Genomic DNA, 19,162 nt, shown 5'->3' on the forward strand with positions numbered 1-19,162 from the left:
TTTGTAAACCTTGAGTCAAAAAAGTTAGTGCTTGAAGAATTTTATAATTATCCATTGACGAACCTGAATTTGGTTGGGAAGGTTGTGGGGGCGGCTATAGTGGTGCAAATGGCCTTTGATAGAGCCTAGGAGGTGGTTGTCTATATCTGCCTTGCTGTTGAGTTTGTTGAGATTCCCTCCACTTCATATTTGGATGATCTTTCCAACCCGGATTGTAGGTGTTGGAAAATGGGTTATTCCTTGGTTGATTTTGGCCTTGATAACCTATGGCATTGGCACTTTCCCATCCCCCATTCTCGATTAATTGAGGACATTGATCAGTAGGGTGTCCTTGCATAGAGCATATGCCACATGCAGCTACACTTTGCACTTTGGATCTTTCGACAACCTGTGATATAAGAGTAGAGAGATTAGCCATGTGAGATTGAAGTTCTGAAATAGCACTTACCTCATTAACTTGATTCTGCCGTGTAGGTTCTATTTGTCCAACTCCTTCGTATTGTTGTGCATTCAAGGCTCGATTTGCTATTAAAATCTTTGTAGCAACTGGTGTTTTGTCGACTAAAGCACCTCTTGCTGAAGCATCAAGCATTTGTATCTCAAGTGGAAGTAATCCTTCATAGAAATATTGAATTAAAAGCTCTTCTTTCATTTGATGTTGTGGACAAGATGCAACTAAAGTCTTGAAACGCTCATAATACGTTGGAAATGATTCTCCTGGGCCTTGTTGAATTCCACTAATTCTCTTCCTCAAAAGAATGACTCTTGAAGTTGGAAAGAATTTCTCTAAGAATGCTCTCTTCATGCTTTCCCATGCTCTCTTCATGCTTTCCCAAGAAGTGACGGCTCCATGTGCTAATTCAAAGAGCCAATCTTTAGCCTTTTCCAAAAGAGAGAATGGAAAGGCTTTCATCTTCAAAATATTCCCATCCACATTGATTGGTGTCATGCTCGAACATACTACTTCAAATTCCTTAAGATGCTTATTTGGATCTTCCATGGATAGCCTATGGTACTTAGAAATGTAATGCAACAAACTAGACTTCAATTTAAACTCATTAGTTTTGCCTTGAACTGCCGCAGGGTATTGAATGCAAAGAGGAACGACATTGTCCAATCCCGAGGCTAAAAGTTCCTTGATTGTTCGATTGTCAATAGCTATGTCTTGTTCCTCTTCCAATTCTGTTTCAATTTAAACTTCAAATTCGGATTCAGAACTAGAACTAGGTGGATTGAATTATGGCTGCTTCCTCTTCTTTCTCAAAGTTCGTTCAAAATCGTCGTCAAATTCCAATATTTGCCCACGGACAGGTTGAGAACTTCGAGTCATAAACTAGTACCTAAAACAAAGAAAACAAAACAAAACAAAATAAAAAACACAAGAAAAGACACAAACAGAAACAAAGGGGAAGATTAGCAATTTTGCTAATCTCTGGCAACGGTGCCAAAATTTGATGTGGTAAAAACTAGCACACAAATTAAACCCTATAATTTAGATGAATGTAGTATGAGCAAGTAGGGATCATTCTAGGCGGGGGATTAGGAGGGATGCTAATCAACACAAATTAAACTTAAAAACTGAAAACTAAACTAGACTAACACAAAATAAGAATTGAGGGGGATTTTTGGACGAATTTTAACAAAAATAAAGTAAATTGCAGCAAACGAATTAGGTCTTGTATGAGATATAGGTGAGAGGCTAGCTAGAGGATTGTTCTCCACACATGAAACATATGCATACAAATCGATTTCCAGTTATTATTTCTATAAACCATGAATGACAATGCCCCAAATTAATTGTGAATAGCACTAATTAACTCTCAGATTTTCCTAAGTTCATTGAATTGGACTCAGTGATGCAATCAAATTATTCTTCTCAAGTTCCCTAACTATGAAAAGCATGATAGAGATACATCTCAAAGATCATTAAGTTCTGTGAAAATCATAAGCATTGACGAAGCATTCATAACTATGAAAAGCATGATACTCTTGCCAAGAATTTACTTAACTCAATCATGACTAGTGACTTTTATTACTTGCAAATATAAGCTCATAATGATTAGGTGAAATTCCCTTATATTCTAGCGTCAAATCCCTGCATGCAAACTAAGTATGCATCCTTAATAAGCATACAAGAATAAGTTCTCTATAAAACAGATATGTAAATCGCATTCATGTTTTATGAAACAATAATTGGATATAATTAATTTACATAAAACATATGATCATGGCTTTGAATTCATCTCTAGCTAAAAAGAAATTTAGTTACTCATGTTCATCATAATTGAAAAGCAATCTAAAATAAACATTGAAACTAAACAAGGGTAGAAAGAACTCTAGAATTCTCCAATGGTTGAATGCAATATGCGGCACACTCCTTCTTCTCTCGCCCTTGCAGGTTGCTGCACAAGCTTTTAATAAAACATGCACACTCCTACTGTTGCGGCACACTCCTACTTGATGTGGCAAGAATATATATATATATATATATATATATATATATATATATATATATATATATATATATATATATATATATAGGGTAGGGCACGACTAAATCCAAGGAGAAAAAGAATTAGGGTGTTTGAATTATCTTAGGACTCCTAGAATCATATGGGAATTATTTAGAATGTGATAAGGATTCCCTTTGCAGCTGGAAATAAGATGAGATAATGTTGAATAAGATTAGATAAGATTAGATAAGATTAGATAAGATAAGATAAGTTTGGATAAGGTTGGATAAAATTGTGCATTTCCTTGTCTTCCAAGCTTCAACTTTGATTCCTCCAGATCTTAGCACATGTTCAGCACATGTTAAACACCAAAAATGTCCAACCCATATGCTCTCCACGCGTGCTATCCAATTCAAGTCCAAAACTGCTCCAAATTGCTCCATTTGGCCATTTATTGTCATCTTTACCAATTGGATCTATAATAATACGAAAATAACATAAATTACCAAAATAAATAGAAATTAACGAAGTAAATGCAAAGAAATAAGATAACAAAGTTGCATAAATATGCTCCTATCAAGAGATCTTATTGTGTTTGAGATTTTTTTTATTTTTTTTTGTAGTTTAGGACTTCTTTTTTTTTCGATTTTTTGAAAACTATTTCACACTTCCATGAAATATTTTTGTCTATTAAAATAGTTGTTGAGCTCGTTTGAAAGTTCATTTAAAATGATTGAAAACGTTTTTGACAAAAGCATTTGAAGTACTTCTTACAAGAAACATAAGTTATGTGCTTCTTGCAGGAAGCACTTTAAGTGCTTTGCTACAATTCACTTGCTTCACCCTTCTATATTATCATACCTCATTTTATTTCATTTCTTCACACTTTATAAACTCCTAATTTGTTGTAATCTTTAATATCTAAGATGTTGTAGTTTTAATATTTAAGTTATTGTAGCTTTAATATTTAAGATGTTGTATTTCAATTAAGTTGTAATTCAATTAAATTGTGATATTTGAATTAATGTCTAAGTTGTTAACATACAAGAAATTAAAATATTTAATAACATGAAACTTAAACAACATTTAGCGACACGTGTCACTCGAAATCATATCTAAAAAATTATTGAGATTATATAAAGATAAGAAATCCGGAAGCTTATTCATTTAGCGACAAGTGACACTCAAAATATGTCTAGAAACCTTATTTTAATATGGTAGTTTAATTCAACTAACAACTAAAATTAAAGAACAAACTTAAAATAATAAATTATTAAGGGGGTAAAAAACAGTCCATTCGGTTGGAGATGGTATATAAATATGGTCTGATACTATTTATTAAAAAATAATTTCTTTCAGAACTATAATCTGGAGGGGAGCTAAACATAGCCCATTCAATTGAAGATGGTCTAAACTTGTCTTTTAAGGCTCAACTTTTATTTATGGCCTAATCAACCCATCTAAGGTGCAAAACCCATCTATATCTTCTTCTTCTTCACTTGACTATGGCTGCAGAAAGCACTATGCATGTCTCGTTCATCATCATCTAAGACCATCTCCAACCGATAGGTCAAGAGGGTCGAAAATAGCCTGAAAACCGTCTCCAACTAAGGGTTAGGCCAAAGGGCTCGTGGGCCCCACTGGACAAAAAGGGCCAACGGGCCAACCGACTGGCTCAATCTAGCTAGCCAGCCTCGGGCCAGGTTGGATTTTTCATTATTAATACATCTTCTGTCGGATATATCAGCCCGTAATGTCCTCCTTTTTTTTTTTTTTTTTTGGGCCAAATTTTTTTTATTTTTTTTTTAAATTCCCTTTTTTTTTTTTCCCTATAAATACCTAAGTCATTTCTACACCATTTTCCACCCTTTTTAAATTTAAGAATAAATTTAAGTTGTTGTAGTTCTTAAATTTAAATAATAAATTATGTTTGGCCCTTTAGCCCTCAGTTGGAGATGATTTTTTGTGACAGGGCTAAAAAGAGCCCTATGACCCTTTGACCCTCGATTGGAGATGGAGGCAAATATGATCTTGTATTGTTCATTAAAATATTAATATATTAAAGGACCAGAGGGCTAAAACGAGCCATCTAGCCCTCGTTCGGTTGGAGATGGCCTAAGAACAACTCCACTGTTGCAAAGGCCTCCTGGGCTATTCACTATTTAATCCACCAGTGAACAATAACCATCCTTAATGAACAGTAATTGTCTTTTGCATCTCCACCCCTACACTGAATAGCCCTGACAATATGCAATAAAATATTAGTATTTTTTAATTTATAAAATAATACAAAATAATTTAATTTGTAATTTCGGATAAGATTTTTAATCGTTCTCATTGTACCACGTGTCATTATCCGAAAAGACAATTATTGGTAATGGATTTTGATAAGATTTTTATCCAATGTTGTCGTGCGACGTGTCGTTACCTTTTTAGAATCGTTGAGGATAGATTTCCGATAAGATTTTTAACCAATCACGTCGTGTCACGTGTCACAATTTGTTTACAATCTTTGAGGATAAATTTCAATCAGATTTTTAACAAATAAAGGCATGCCACGTGGCATTATCTACAACCTAATCCTTTATGAATCCTCTATATAACCCACCATCCATCCTCAGAAATCTCACACCAATTTTCTTAAGATCTCTATCATTATTCATAGTTTATGTTTCCTTCTTCACCAAAATCAAAATCTGTATCATTATTCATAGTTTCTGCTTCCTTCTTACAATGTCTTCTTCTTCAAGGACGATGTGGGAAATCGATCAGCAAGAGGAAGAATTGTTTAACCAATTAGAAGGAATGCTTAATCTCCAGGTGGCCCAAAATGAGATGGAAGATGATGATGAGCGTAGAAGGAGAGATGACGAAGCAAGAATGGCCAGAGCCTCACATTCCTATCGAGTCATCCAAGATGTAGCTCAGATCTGCAGGCCCAGCCGTTCCGCAAACCTTGATAGAAGCAGGCAACGACTCTAGTACGAAACTCTTGGACGATTATTTTGTCCATAATAGTGCATTCCCTGATGCGTACTTTAGACGTCGTTATAGAATAGAATGACATTTGTTCAACAAAATCATAATTGCTGTTTGCAATCATGATTCTTACTTTGTGCAAAAGAAAGATGCTTTTGGTGTTATGGATCTCCTTCCTGAGCAAAAAATTACTACTGCCTTGCAAATGCTTGCATATGAAGCATCTGCAGACCAAGTGGATGAGATAGCGAGGATGGAGAAATCAACCATTTTTGAGTCCCTGATGAGGTTTTGCGGAGCAATCGAATTTATCTATACAGCAGAGTACCTCCGGAGACCTATTGAGATGGACTTGTAAAGGCTTCTGAAGAACGGCGAGATGCAAGGTTTTCCTAGGATGATTGGAAGCATTGACTGTATGCACTGGACTTGGAAAAACTGTCCAAGTCCATGACAAGACGCTTATGGGGATAGAAAAGGAGCAAAAAGTATCATTTTGGAGGCGGTAGCATCTTTTGATACATGAATTTGGCACACCTTTTTCAGGGTTCCGGGAGCTCAAAATGACCTCAATGTGAGAGAAGAAATAATTGTGATCAAAGTTGGTAGTGTAAATTTGGGTATAGTACAAACAAATAAATAATATATTGTTACCTGATCCGCTAAATTTTCCTCACTTCGAAGATTACTACTAGCTTATGCTAAGGCGTCTCTCCACGTACTAAACGATTGGCTAAGTAATTTCCAATGACTGGACATCGATTCTTTGGTTCTTTTCCCACCAATTTTCTCAAGATAATTGGTATGAATAAGACTCCACATTTCTCACAACTGCATCTCATTACCCGTAATCGGATCATGAGTAACTTCAACCCAGCTAGTACATAACGCAACATCTTCAAAAAGTGTTCAATTCGTACCTACATCATTAGTCATTTTGTTGGAAAAAATTTGGATTGAAACTTTGAGAGAAAGATAGGAATGTGGTTGGAAGTAGTTGAGAAAATATGAAAATGTTGTGTAAGGTAGAAATAATGAGAAGGTATTTATAGAAAAGTAAAATTATTTTTTCGGATTTTTATTAATTTTCTACATTTTTTAAAATTTTTTATTCACATAATTAGTCTCTGCCATTGGATTAAAAAAAAATTTGAATGGCAACACTCTAGATTGTCCCATGTGGCACAACGGTAACATTTTAGAATTTTAAATTGTTTTTTTTTTAATTTATAAAGCCGAATAGCGTAGACCGTTGATCTCATATCCAATGGCTGAAATTAAATAAGGTTTTTTAAATTTATTTACAGTTGGCAATCCAATGGTCCATAAAATATAGCTGTTGAAATCTAACGGATGTGGGGAAGCCATGTGGCCTCCCTAACAGTAACATCTCAGAAAAGTGCCGCGGGCCCCAACTTTGAATTTGTGTCGGACAACGAGCACCCACGTGCGCTTGAAGCGCACGCGCCTAACGCAAAAAATATATAAAACTTGGCTGATGTTGCCCAAATGTCAACCTTGCATCACGTTGCCTTTAGACGCTCGGGCTGGCAACTCTTGCAGGGCCTCTCCCTTAGACCCGCTCGGGCTCCACCCCAGCACAAGCTGGACCTCCCCACTCGGGCTCTCTGGCCCTATTTGAGAGCCAGTCCATCGGGCAATAGCCCACGGTGGAACTGCTCTAAGGATCTAGACTATATACCCCTCTTACTCGATCCAAAACCACGCGGTCTCTCTCTCTCTCTCATCCCAACCCCACTTCATTGGCAAAACTACGGTGACCCGGCACGCGAACGCGGGCGACAAGATCCGTACTCCAACATATTGCTTCTGGTCTGGTCTGTAATTTAAGGAATTAAATTTGGAACCTGGGGCACGATTTGGGTTTTTGTTTGTCTATAATTTCCGAGTGGGAACTTGGGTTGGTTTCCTCAGGAAAGTTGTGATTTTTTTGGGGAAAATTGGTAGGAAATACGGGTGTAGTTGGGTGGTGTCAGAACAAAGAGAGGAAGTGTTGCCGCCGGCGGAGCAGACGGGAAGAGGTGTGTGAGGGAGCTTAACCTTCAATCTTCCCATGTTGATTTTTCCAGGTAATTGAAGGTCGCCAACCTTCGATCTGAAGGACGACAACGAGAAAGGGAGAAAGGGGAAGCGAGGACTGGCTTTGGAGGTTGGGGAGTCATCGGTGGGTGGCTGGGGTTGGTGTTTCGTAGATAGGAATTGGGGAGGGGTCGTATTCATCTTTCACCGTTTCTAACTCCCTTCGCCCCTGTTCTCATACCACAATGGCCGCCATGGAAGGCGTTCTCCAGAACCAACCTCCTCAGCCCCAACAACCGCCGCAACCCATGGCGGTGGAGAGACTAAACGACGCCGTGCAGCAGCAGCTGAATCTCGAGGCCGTCAAGACCCGAGCCATCAGCCTCTTCAAAGCCATCTCCCGCATTCTCGAAGACCTCAACGCCTACGCTTACGCCAACACCACGCCCAAATGGCAAGACATCCTGAGCCAGTACTCCATGGTCAACCTCGAGCTCTTCAATATCGTCGACGAAATCAAAAAGGTCTCCAAGGCCTTCGTGGTGCACCCCAAGAACGTCAACGCCGAAAACGCCACGGTGTTGCCAGTGATGCTGTCGTCAAAGCTGTTGCCGGAGATGGAGGTTGAAGACAATGGAAAGAGGGAGCAATTGCTTCATGGGTTGCAGAACCTCCCACTTTCTTCCCAAATTGACAAGCTTAAGGTAATTTAGGGTTTAATTTGGCATCTGGGTTTTTGCTGTTTTGGTGTATGATATTCAAATTTAAAAGTTTCAGTTTGTTGTATGCAGGCGAGGATTGATATGATTGGAGCTGCTTGTGAAAGTGCAGAGAAAGTGTTGGCTGATACACGAAAAGCTTACTGTTTTGGAACCCGTCAAGGCATTCCGATTGTTCCTACTCTGGACAAGGCGCAGGCTGCCAAAATTCAAGAGCAAGAGAATCTTCTCCGAACTGCAGTTAACTTTGGCGAAGGTAACTTTATATCAAAAAGTTTTCAGCTTTTCTATGGTGCATTGTCGTCAATGACTTGCTTGATCGAATTTGGTTGACGTTTAATTCGTATGCTCTACTATTCTTGGTCAGCTTTGAGTTCTGTCTTCGTATTTGGATTTGGTTCTTTGTTTCACCTTCTAATACTGTCTCTAAATGTTTATGATTTTAGACGTCCCGCTTCTCCTTAAACTTGTCATTCAAAGTGTATATGCTTGTATATGATTTTTGTAGATGGGTTTGTATATTTATGCAGGTTTACGGTTACCTGGAGATCAAAGACAGAATGCACCTACACTTCCAATGCATCTGGTAGATGTACTCAGTGTAGGTGATGGAGTGCAAACTTTCCCTGAAGCATCGGGTAATAATCAGCTACGTTTTCTTCAATTATGAATCCTGATTTAACCAAGTTTATATAGTTGGTTATATCCACGACCTTTGACTTTACCTTAAACATTTTCAGGGATGTACTCAAAGAATACCCCTGTATCATCAAGTAACTTGGCTGGTCAGAGCCCTCTAATGCAGGTTAGATGATAGTCCTCTTAAGGGGCAACTTTGTCTGTTTTAATTCTTCTTTCATGCTTGCAAATTTGTGAGGCAATCTGCTGACCAAGTTATGCTAAATGTTATTTCATTTTGTGCATGGTCTTCATCTTTGAAAGTATTATTTTCATCTTCATCTCCCTCTCTCTGTGTCTCTTGCTCTCATATTTTGCAGAAAGTACAAGTTCACGGATCTCTTTTTCTTTCCTCACGTTTTCTCACACCATTCATTCTGGCCATATTTTCGGCATTTATCTCCATCTTTTTTTCACATCACTAGGGAGTTGGGAGACTACCACCTCAAAAGTCTCCACTGCTTAGTGCAATACTTTCCACAATGGCCCTTTCCATCTCATTGGGACCCCTTGCTTCGTTTGTCATTGTTAGGTCAAATATATGGTTTTTATGTTCCCTAATGCTCTAGTTATGTTATATTCAATTTGATTTTTTTTATTTTTTTTAACCAAGCGAAAATGAGCTTGATGTTTGAGCATTGAGGATCCTTCTCCTGTTGATCTTGAGACATTGATTGGTGATCAGGCTGGCTAGTCTACTTGTTTTGGTATCCTCGCCAGCATGGTTCCGTCATCTAATCTTTTATATTCATTGTCCAGGATTGTCTTCAATAATCATAGTTTTACTTTATAACTGGGTTGAGTTAAGCCCACTTCAATTCAAACCCAATTAGTGGTTAAATTAGGTTTGATTTTTAATTGGACCTGCAACTGAACTTTGTTCAACCTTAGCCAAAACAAGGTGATGTTAAATCTCCTTAGGGCATCTCCAATGGAGAGCTAAAGGGCTCAATATAGCCCACTTCTAACAAAAACCCATCTCCAATGGTGGGCTAAACGGAATCTTGAAAAAAGATTCCCGAGCTAATGGGCTGCTGGGCAAGTCAAATATAGCCCAGTTGAAGGCCCAGGGCAATACTGTTGAAGGGGCCCACCACGTGCAAAAGGTATCAGGGATGCTGGGTGGTTGTGATCTGGTGTGGCGCAGTGCACCAGATATCACACACCCACATGAAACAATCCCCAAGATGTGTGTCATTGAAATCCATTGGGTCAGAGAGATGATGGCTGGTCTGGTGTGGTTGTGGTTCAATTTGGGTAGGGTGGCTGCTGGGGTTTGAAGAGAGAAGGCTGAAGAGACAAACAGGTTAGGATGAGGATGAAGAATATGGGAGAAACAAAATGACTTTTTTCTAATTACTAATTAATTAGTTTAAAGTCAGGCTTTTTAGCCAAAATGGTTCCTGAGATTTGCATAACTCCTCACTTTGGTCCTTGAGATTTGAAATCGATAGAATTGGTCCCTGAGTTTGTCCACACTCCACACTCAATCATTTTGATCCTTCCATGAAAAATCTCCATAAAATAAGGATAAAATGATAAAAATACCCTCAATTTTTGTCAAATCATTTTGGCCTATTGTTTATTATATTGAGGGTAATTTTGTTATTTTGATCCTTATTTGACATAGTTTTTCACCGAGGGACCAAAATGATTGATGGTGGACAATCTTAGGGACCACTTCTATTGATTTCAAATCTCAGGGACCACTTCTATGGATTTCAAATCTCAGGGACCAAAGTGAGGAGTTAGGGAAATCTCATGGACCATTTTGGCTAAAAAGCCTTAAAGTTATTCATGTATATTTTTTTTTTGGTTGGAAGTTGGAACATGTATAAATAGAAGTTTTATATATTGTTTTTTCAATAAATAGAAGTTTAATTAATTTAAACATACATAGTAGTTGATGGGTGAGTAATGTACCATAATATTTCTCAATATGCTAACAAGTAATAATATGTTGAGAAGAATAAAATATAGCCCCTGCAACATGGGGGATGGAACTATTCATTTAAAAACTATATTTTTGGTGTGCTATATTTAGGAATGGGGGCTAAATCTGGGACAACCATTGGAGATGGCCTTAGTGTGAACTTGAGCTTGATATATAATGATAAGGTCTCTTCTTCTGTGACAGTTTAAATAATTCAACTATACTATGCTCTGGTCTTCTTACTCTACAATGTCAAAAGCAGGTTTCTGGATCACAAATTATGGGAAGGCCAGCTGCATCTCCTGGTGGTGCAAGTGTTTCAAACTTTGATAACACAACTACATCTCCGCTGCCATATGCCAACTCACCAAGGTCTGGTACAACTATGATGAATACCCCATCTCCTCAACAACAAAGCCAGCAACAGAAGCAACAACAACAGCAGCCACAGCAGCAGAAGTTGATGCAATTACCTCAGCATCAGCAACTCCTGGCTCAGCAACAATTTAGGCACAATGCAATGCAAGGAATAGGACAAGTAAGGTTTTAAGGCAAAATTATTTGTACCATACTGCAGTTTTGGAACCTTTTCTGTATCATCCATGTTATTAATGTCTTGATGTGGTTCTTTTATTTTCTTTTGCTACATAATTTCTTGACGAATTATCCAAAAAAAAAGAAGATAGTTTCTTGACCTGTCATCTAGAGAATGTAACTTTTGACTATAACATATGTTTTGTAGAATCAGAAGTTTCAGTCGGTAACTTTGTTGCTAGCTCCTTTTATCCCTTTTTTCTTTCTTCCAGAGCCTGGTTGCATATCTCTATTCTGTGTATAACGAACCCTGATTATTATTTACTCCTTTCTTTTTTATCATCCTTTAGGAGATCTCTTGTGTTTTTCTAAGGTTCTAGATGCTCTATTCATTGAAGTTTTCACATTCCAGGGGTGGTTATGTACTTTAAGATATTATTAAGACATCTGTGATTCTGTTTACTAACTTTACTTGGGATGTCCTTTTGTTTTATAAAGTGGAAGAATTGTTAATTAGCACCTAGACATCCTGACAAATTACAAGCCTTTTGCATATGTGCCTATAAGCTGGGCATTCATTATCCAATTATTAGAGTTGGATAAGAGTTTGTCACCTCCAAAAGGATGGTTAGAGAAACATGGGGAGTGAGCAGCTGCTTTCCCCTTGTACTATGTTCGATGGTTTGTAGCCATGAGGAGCTTACCTTCCTATCAGAGATGACGGGAAAAACTATTGTTCTAATTTTAGGTCTAGGATTGCAGTGGGCTTGCTATACTCTCTCTCACATGATATTAGCTAAAACATGTCTTTGGATTGACGTCACTTGTCTTCCTTTTAATATTTCTATTTAACCAACTGGTAAGCATTTGCATGAACTTATCAACAATGAAAAAGAACAATTATTTGTCTGCAACTCCCCTCACGTCCCCCTCTTTTATGGGTTTCTTAACTAATACATTTTATTTCATTTTTTCTCTAGTTACATGGACAGCATCAAGTGCAATTCTCTCAGCCACTGGGGCACCAGCAATTTCAAGGTCGGCAGTTGCCCTCTGGACATGTACAACATGGCATTGGTCAGAACCAACTTAACCCGGGAAGCCAATTGAATCGCCATCTTAGCCAGTTTTCTGGCACTGCTAATAGTGCATTGTTTAATGCTGCTCAAACGACACCAAGTCAAATGGTTGGATTATATACCTGTTCGTCGTCATTTTATTTCATTAAATGTTTTTCTTTTATATTTGCCAAATGGAACTGCTTTTTCTAATGCAACATGGTGGGGAAATTTTTACCTAGTGATTAGAGAGAAGAAAAAGAGTGGGAAAGTTCTTGTCAATGGACAATTACTATTTTATAATTTCATTATTTCTCTTGATGCTAACGCAGCTTTGATTTGATACATTTTTTGGAGGAAATTATGTGTTGATCTGATCTTTGCATGAAAGTATAGGCCAGAATCACATTTGTTTTCTGGCAGGATAGTTTTCTTTGAACAAATTTCCCCCGGTGGTGATTATGTTTAAGTTTAACACAATGCATTTTCATGAAGCTATATGGGAGGGAATGCTTGTAATGTCTTTTGAGAATCCTTTCCAGACTAGCCTGAAGCAGAACATTGAATTTTTTTTCTATGGGCTGAGTTGAAGATATTTGCTATTTCTCATGGTAGTGAAGCACGACATGCATAGTAAAAATTAAAAGTCATGGCTATTTTTTTTTTCATGCCATGTATATTATAATTCCCCCTTCACCGGACGATTCCCTACATCAACTTGTATTGCTTGCTTGTCCATTGATATGCTTGTGTTTGAATACAGTGTAATGTTTGCATAACTCCGCCTCTATGTTTTGTTTCCCATGCTTAAAAGTGGTATCTATGTCATTTTATCTTCATTTCTTTTCCTGTTTCAGATACCAAACATGTCGGCTACTATGTCCTCGCCATCAGTTCTGCCACGAATGCAGGTACATCTCCAATGTGATTAGCTTTGTTGTTTAACCCTAGGTGAATTATTTTAAAAAAGCTAAGCGAGTTCATAACTAATGCATTGGAGCATCGATTGAGCTCCAAAATATGGCTTTGGTAATGAGGTGTCGTTTACTTGGTGAGCTCCTCTAGTTACGACAAATGCGATGACAATCCTTTTTATTATCTTTTTGCTGCACAGTTCGAAATGCCTGGTAGCAATCCTCAGAGGAGTCACGCTTCCCAAATTTTGAGTGATCAAAGTATGACACAAGCCCCCTTTCTTTGTGTTATGTTCTACTTCGAATATCTACTATATGAATTACGATTTCAAATATCCACTTCTTGTTAATTGGCTCAAACGAAGTTGGGGTCTTTGCTTGCAGTGTTTAATATGGGAGCAGCAAATACCGGTGGTATGATGCCTCTACAACAGCAGCTGCAGCAGCAGCAGCAGCAGCAGCAACTGCAACATGGTTCACAAGGTTCGTTCGGAAACATTCCGCCGAATGCTCAGAATCTGCAGTCTAATATGGTAGCACTTCAGAGCACACCACAAAATCATCCCAATTTTGGCCAGCAGAGACAACAAAACCAGCAATGACAATAATTATTCGTGTTTGTCCGACACATACTCGATAAATATTTAACTTTTATTATTTAGTTCATTAACGTTAATTGTTAGTTCAACTCTCTTGAAATATGACAATTTTAGCAACAAAAAAAAATTTATTGTGGTTAAATGTGATGATAATGGAAATTTGGAGAAGTATAAAATAAAAGTTCAAGGGGCAAATCGACAACAAGTACAAGTTTAGAGAGAATTGAAAACTCGACCCAATGCCAATTACAAAAACGAGATACTCTTTTACCAAAAACCAAAAAGAAAGATGGTCTCAGTTTTCAATTGAAGTTTGGGCAATAATCGTGGTCCCACGCGGTTTTCCGTTTGCGGTTTCAGGTCGTCGGGCGTTTTTTGTCTGTCCTCATTGTTCACTTGCCTACGAGAACCGCCATGGCTCCTCCTCGATCCTCATATTTCTTTGACTGATGATTACGATGGGTTTATTTTTTACAGTCTAGAGGGAAAGTTGTACAAATTGAAGAGCATGCCCGAGGAGTTGCGGAATGATAGTTGCCTCGGATGCTCTCTCGGTTGGTTACAATTTCTCAACGAACAAGAAACAGCCAGATCTCGTGATGTTAGGTCATGTCCAACCGAAAGGAGGGCCAAAGGATCATGTTTAGCCTTATAGTCCTGCAAGAAATTATTTCTTAATGAACAGTGCTAGACTATATTTTTACCAGCTCCAACCTAGGGGTCCAAAGGGCCATAGGCCCAAACATAGTTTGTTTGACAAAAAACCTAATTCCAACTGAAGGAGGCTATTTTTTAGCTCACTCAGTAATTTATTATTTTAATTGAATTAATATGGTTAATTGAATTAGACTACCATATTAAAATAAGATTTTCGGGCATATATTGAATGCCATTTGTCGATAAATGAATATGCCTCCGGATTTCTTATCTTTATATAATGAAAAGGATGTGAAAAATTGAAGTAAAATGAGGTAAGATAGCATGGAATGGTGAAAAGGAGGTGAAAAATGGCTTAGGTATTTATAGGAAAAAAATTAGATTTTTTTTTTCTTTCAAAAAAAAAAAAAAAAAAAAAAAAAATTCAAATCCAACAGTAACCTGACGTCAGCTAGCATGGGTTTGGGCAGGTGCAAACGGGCTGGCTGGCTAGCTCCTTTTGGCCAGCCCACTGCCTTGGTGATGAATTATGGCCCGATGGGGCCCACAAGCCCTTTGTCCTAACCCTCGGTTGGAGACGGTTTTCGTGTCAAAACAGGTTATATTTTGGCCTATGACCCTTTGACCGTGTTGGTTGGAGATGGTCGTGTCTGGGATCCAAATTCCACTAACTCCTCTTGATACTTTTCCACATGTAGAAACTTTGCAGGTTAGATTCAGCCCCATGGAAATAGCAAAATACTACACATGATGGTTGATGAAATTGATCATATGAGATATCTTAGTAGGCATAGCTATATTAAACTAATAGGAATTTGATTCCTTTCTTGTTCATCCCAATATGAGGATGTGAAGAAATGTTGTCTCGTTTCGGAAGTCTACCAAACCTTGCATGAGCTAATATGAAATTGGGTTACTTCCAATATATTTGTCAATTAAGGTTACGATGGAACCTGTTTGGGCCCAAAATAATATTTGGGGCCGAGCTTAGAGTTGTTCTCGGTCTAGTAACATTCATCCAGAATCTTGTCATGGGCCACCCAGTCAAGGTCGGCCGAATCCTATTACGGAGATGATTGGTTTAGATAAGGGTGAGGTAGTCGAACCTAGTGCAACAAGGAGTCTTTTAGATGAGGATGCTTAGAATTAGGGGATGAATATGGTTCGTTAAGGAGCTTCGTTCAAAGTCCTATAGGGGTTAGGATTCGTTGAAAATTGATCAGATTAGGTTGAGGAGTTCTAATCCAAGTGAATCTTTAGTTCGACCATAAGGGGGTTTGATGCTGTAAATAAAGAGGGAATGACATCGTTCAAATCCCTTCAAATCAACACACAAATTGCCTTGCGCAAAGCTTCTCAACAACCCTGAGATTTTTTTTCCTCTTCCTTTTTCTTTTCGCCAACATATCTTCAATTTGGATAGACAACACTGTGAAGGTAACTGGCGACATCTTCAGTTTGGATAGACAACACTGGAGCTGTAGAATCAGCTGACCGAGGAGCATCTTCAATTTGGATAGACAGCACTCCTTCGAGGCCGACTAGTTATTTATCCAAGTCTCGGTCAACAAAGATTTCTGAGTCCTTGTTGGTAGAGGTCATCTTATCAGTCTTCTCAGCGAAGTGAAGTATTACCAAGTTACTAAGCTCGGCACATTGAAAGCTAAGTTTTATGATTGGATATTTACAAGTACATTTTAGAGTTCAGCATGTTGACGACCAAACCACATTTACAATCAAAACATTTATCTTTTTTGAGTATTTGTGTTTGTACAGTTTGGTACCAGTTTGGTGTACTTATATCTCACGAATATAATTACCGAGACCGAACCTGGCACCGACGATTTGTGAATTTCGAAGAAACTTGCAACCTTGTCTTCAGGCTCTAGAACCCGAAGGCCGAGACATGTTCCTTTCTCGACCGTAGTCGTAAGATCAAGAAGTCAGGAGTGCGCCCAATGCCACATCAACATATTTTACTCCCCGACCAAACTCGGCCGATGAGTTGGCACGCCCCACATACAACTAAATGACGTAGTTAGCTTATTAGTTACTCGGCTGCACGCCAAATAAGCTTGGTAGTTTTTTGGGTCAACATTTTGGCACGCCCAATGAGACACAATGCTAAAATTACGAAGTTGATGACCATTGAAACATGGTCAGTAAAAAAGAAAACAATCATGGGTAAGTCAACGATTAATCTTCCACCTACAGTCCAAAGCCCAGGACACGATGGCTTGTCACAGGCACAAAATCCTCCTGCTGTCGTGACACCTGAAGCCACAAAGTACAACACACCGAGAAAAAGAAATTAATGTTGGCGGTCAGACTCATGATGCAGAAATCCCCACCAAAATGACAAAAGGTGTTTTTATTGAAGGACTACTGGAGGATTATGACGATGACAATGATGAGGCCTCCGATCCACCATCTATATTTTTTCTTCGGCAACGATTTGAAGAACAATCCTTACGATTTGAGCAAATGTTTAGCCAAGAGGTAAAAAACATACTTGAAGAGATGTATGATAATAGCGTTGTGCACAACAGATTGCTCGAAGTTTTGGTTAATAAAGTCCACAACATTCGAACCGACGATTGACCCAGGCAGCCTTATATTCTAAAGAATAATCCTCTGCCAGCGATACAAGCCGAGATAGGATCTGCTTGACTCAAAATGATTGACTTTGAGAAAAATGGTGAATCAAGCAACAGATTGGTCAAACTGACCAAGGAGCAGAAACGACGCCTATTGACATGGTCGAAGTCCAGAGAATGATTCATTCGGCCTTAAAAATGAGGCCGAAGTTTTCAAAATTCATTCACCCATATCTAGCATTTGTAGAGAGGTTCGAGTATCATAAGGGATTCAGGATTCCAAACTTTAGCCTTTTCGCTGGAGAATCATCCTTGTCCTCATTAACACATGGCTTGGTTCACTGCTAAATGTGGAGACGTTAACAGTGATTTTCATAAACTATGACTATTCAATTTCTCGTTAACCGGCTCAGCGTTTGCATGGTACATTAACCTCCCACCCATCTCCATCCAAACTTGGGAGGAAGTAGTTGAGAAATTTCATAAGCAATTCTATCGGCTAGGGATGGAAATGGTAGTCTCTTCTTTAGCCAGGATGGCTCAATCATCTGACGAATCACCAATGGAATATCTTACGAGGTTTAAGTTGACAAGAAACTAGTGCCAAGTACCCCTCCCTGAAGTCGAGTTTGTTAGGCTTGCCATAAATGGCCTAGATGTGGAGTACATAAAGAAATTCTTGGGGGCAAACTTCCGAGATATGTATGAACTGGCTCAACATGTCGAGCAATATGATTATTTGCTTCAAGAAGAGAAAATCTCGAAATCCCCAACTCGAGGGACGATCTACAAAAACCCAATGGTAAGTTATGCATTGGCCAAAGGCGAAGAGTCCCAATATGCCAGCATGGATGCGGTCGAGATAGTAATTGACAAACCATACATATGCAAAGCGTTGGCTCACATTAATTCCAAAGATGTCAAAACCCCCTCGGCCTCTGTGGAAGCAGCCGTCAAAACGTCAAAGGTCCACACTTTCGACATCCCTAAGCCGATGCCATCTTCGACCAATTGTTACTTGCAAAAATCGTCAAGCTTTGGCTAGGGCATAATATTCCCAAGGCCAAAGATTTGAAAGGAAAGAAGTATTGCAAATGCCATAACTCAAACAAGCATACGACAAATAATTGTGTCGTATTTCGTGACACCATTCATAGCTGGATTGACAATGGCAAACTCAAGCTTTTCAAAAAACCTCCAATGGTCGTTGACGTCGATCCTTTTCTTTCGGCTACGGTAAGCATGGTAGATACTTATCTACCCAAGGATAAGAGAAAAGGAAAAGCCAAATTTATCCTGACCCAGTACGTCCCTAAACAGAATTCTTGGCCGCGATTGAAATTTGATCTATCTTCGAACGAGCCACCGAAATATTTTTCAAACCCATCTTATGCCAAGTCAATGTTAGACTCTAGCACAAAGGAAACTAATGGATCGATGGTTTTATGTAGTCGGTGCAAATTAAACGTCATCATAACTGAGCCAAAGGAACATCCATTTTGGGCTGAAGAATCGCAACTGGCGCTTGCAGCAACATCTTAAAAGTGCTCAGTGCAGGCCAACGCTAGAAAGTTTTCGATAGGCTCGACCCTCAAACAAAGAATAATAAGCCATCTTTGACCATATGACGACTTGATTTCGACGTGACATTTTACAATGAAGATTATTATGCGTTCAACTATGGCAGCTTAAGTTCAATCGTAAACTGGTGAAACTTCAAGCCACCTTAGTCACGCGACCAATGTTGGTATAACTACAACTCCCTTACTGATGCATATACTGCATTGTCCAAATCCCAGAAACGCTGTCGCCAGAGAATAGACTGTATGGTTTGCTGACAAGTAGCCTAGGCTACTTTAGCTACCAAATGACAGCCGAAAAAATGGTGGGTAATGAAGATGACCGACAACCTTCGACAATCATGACAGAGCTTCTTCAAGGAAAACAGGTAATTAATCGCGATTTTGAAACCACAATTGAAGAGTCCGAGAAGCGAATCAA

The 19,162-nt window shown here is 38.6% G+C and overlaps 1 protein-coding gene across 1 annotated transcript; it reads left to right on the plus strand.

Annotated features, from left to right (window-relative positions):
- The first annotated feature begins 7,168 nt into the window (after positions 1-7,168).
- Positions 7,169-13,990, plus strand: LOC137731885 (mediator of RNA polymerase II transcription subunit 8). The gene is made up of 9 exons (XM_068471130.1): positions 7,169-8,176; positions 8,264-8,447; positions 8,722-8,829; positions 8,932-8,996; positions 11,065-11,340; positions 12,317-12,523; positions 13,252-13,305; positions 13,509-13,569; positions 13,693-13,990. Exons 1-9 carry the CDS (start codon positions 7,718-7,720, stop codon positions 13,908-13,910), a joined length of 1,632 nt encoding a protein of 543 aa, XP_068327231.1. The 5' UTR covers positions 7,169-7,717; the 3' UTR covers positions 13,911-13,990.
- Positions 13,991-19,162: the final 5,172 nt, after the last annotated feature.

Source organism: Pyrus communis, chromosome 4, assembly GCF_963583255.1.
Source record: "Pyrus communis chromosome 4, drPyrComm1.1, whole genome shotgun sequence".
In the NCBI taxonomy this organism is placed as follows: domain Eukaryota; kingdom Viridiplantae; phylum Streptophyta; class Magnoliopsida; order Rosales; family Rosaceae; genus Pyrus; species Pyrus communis.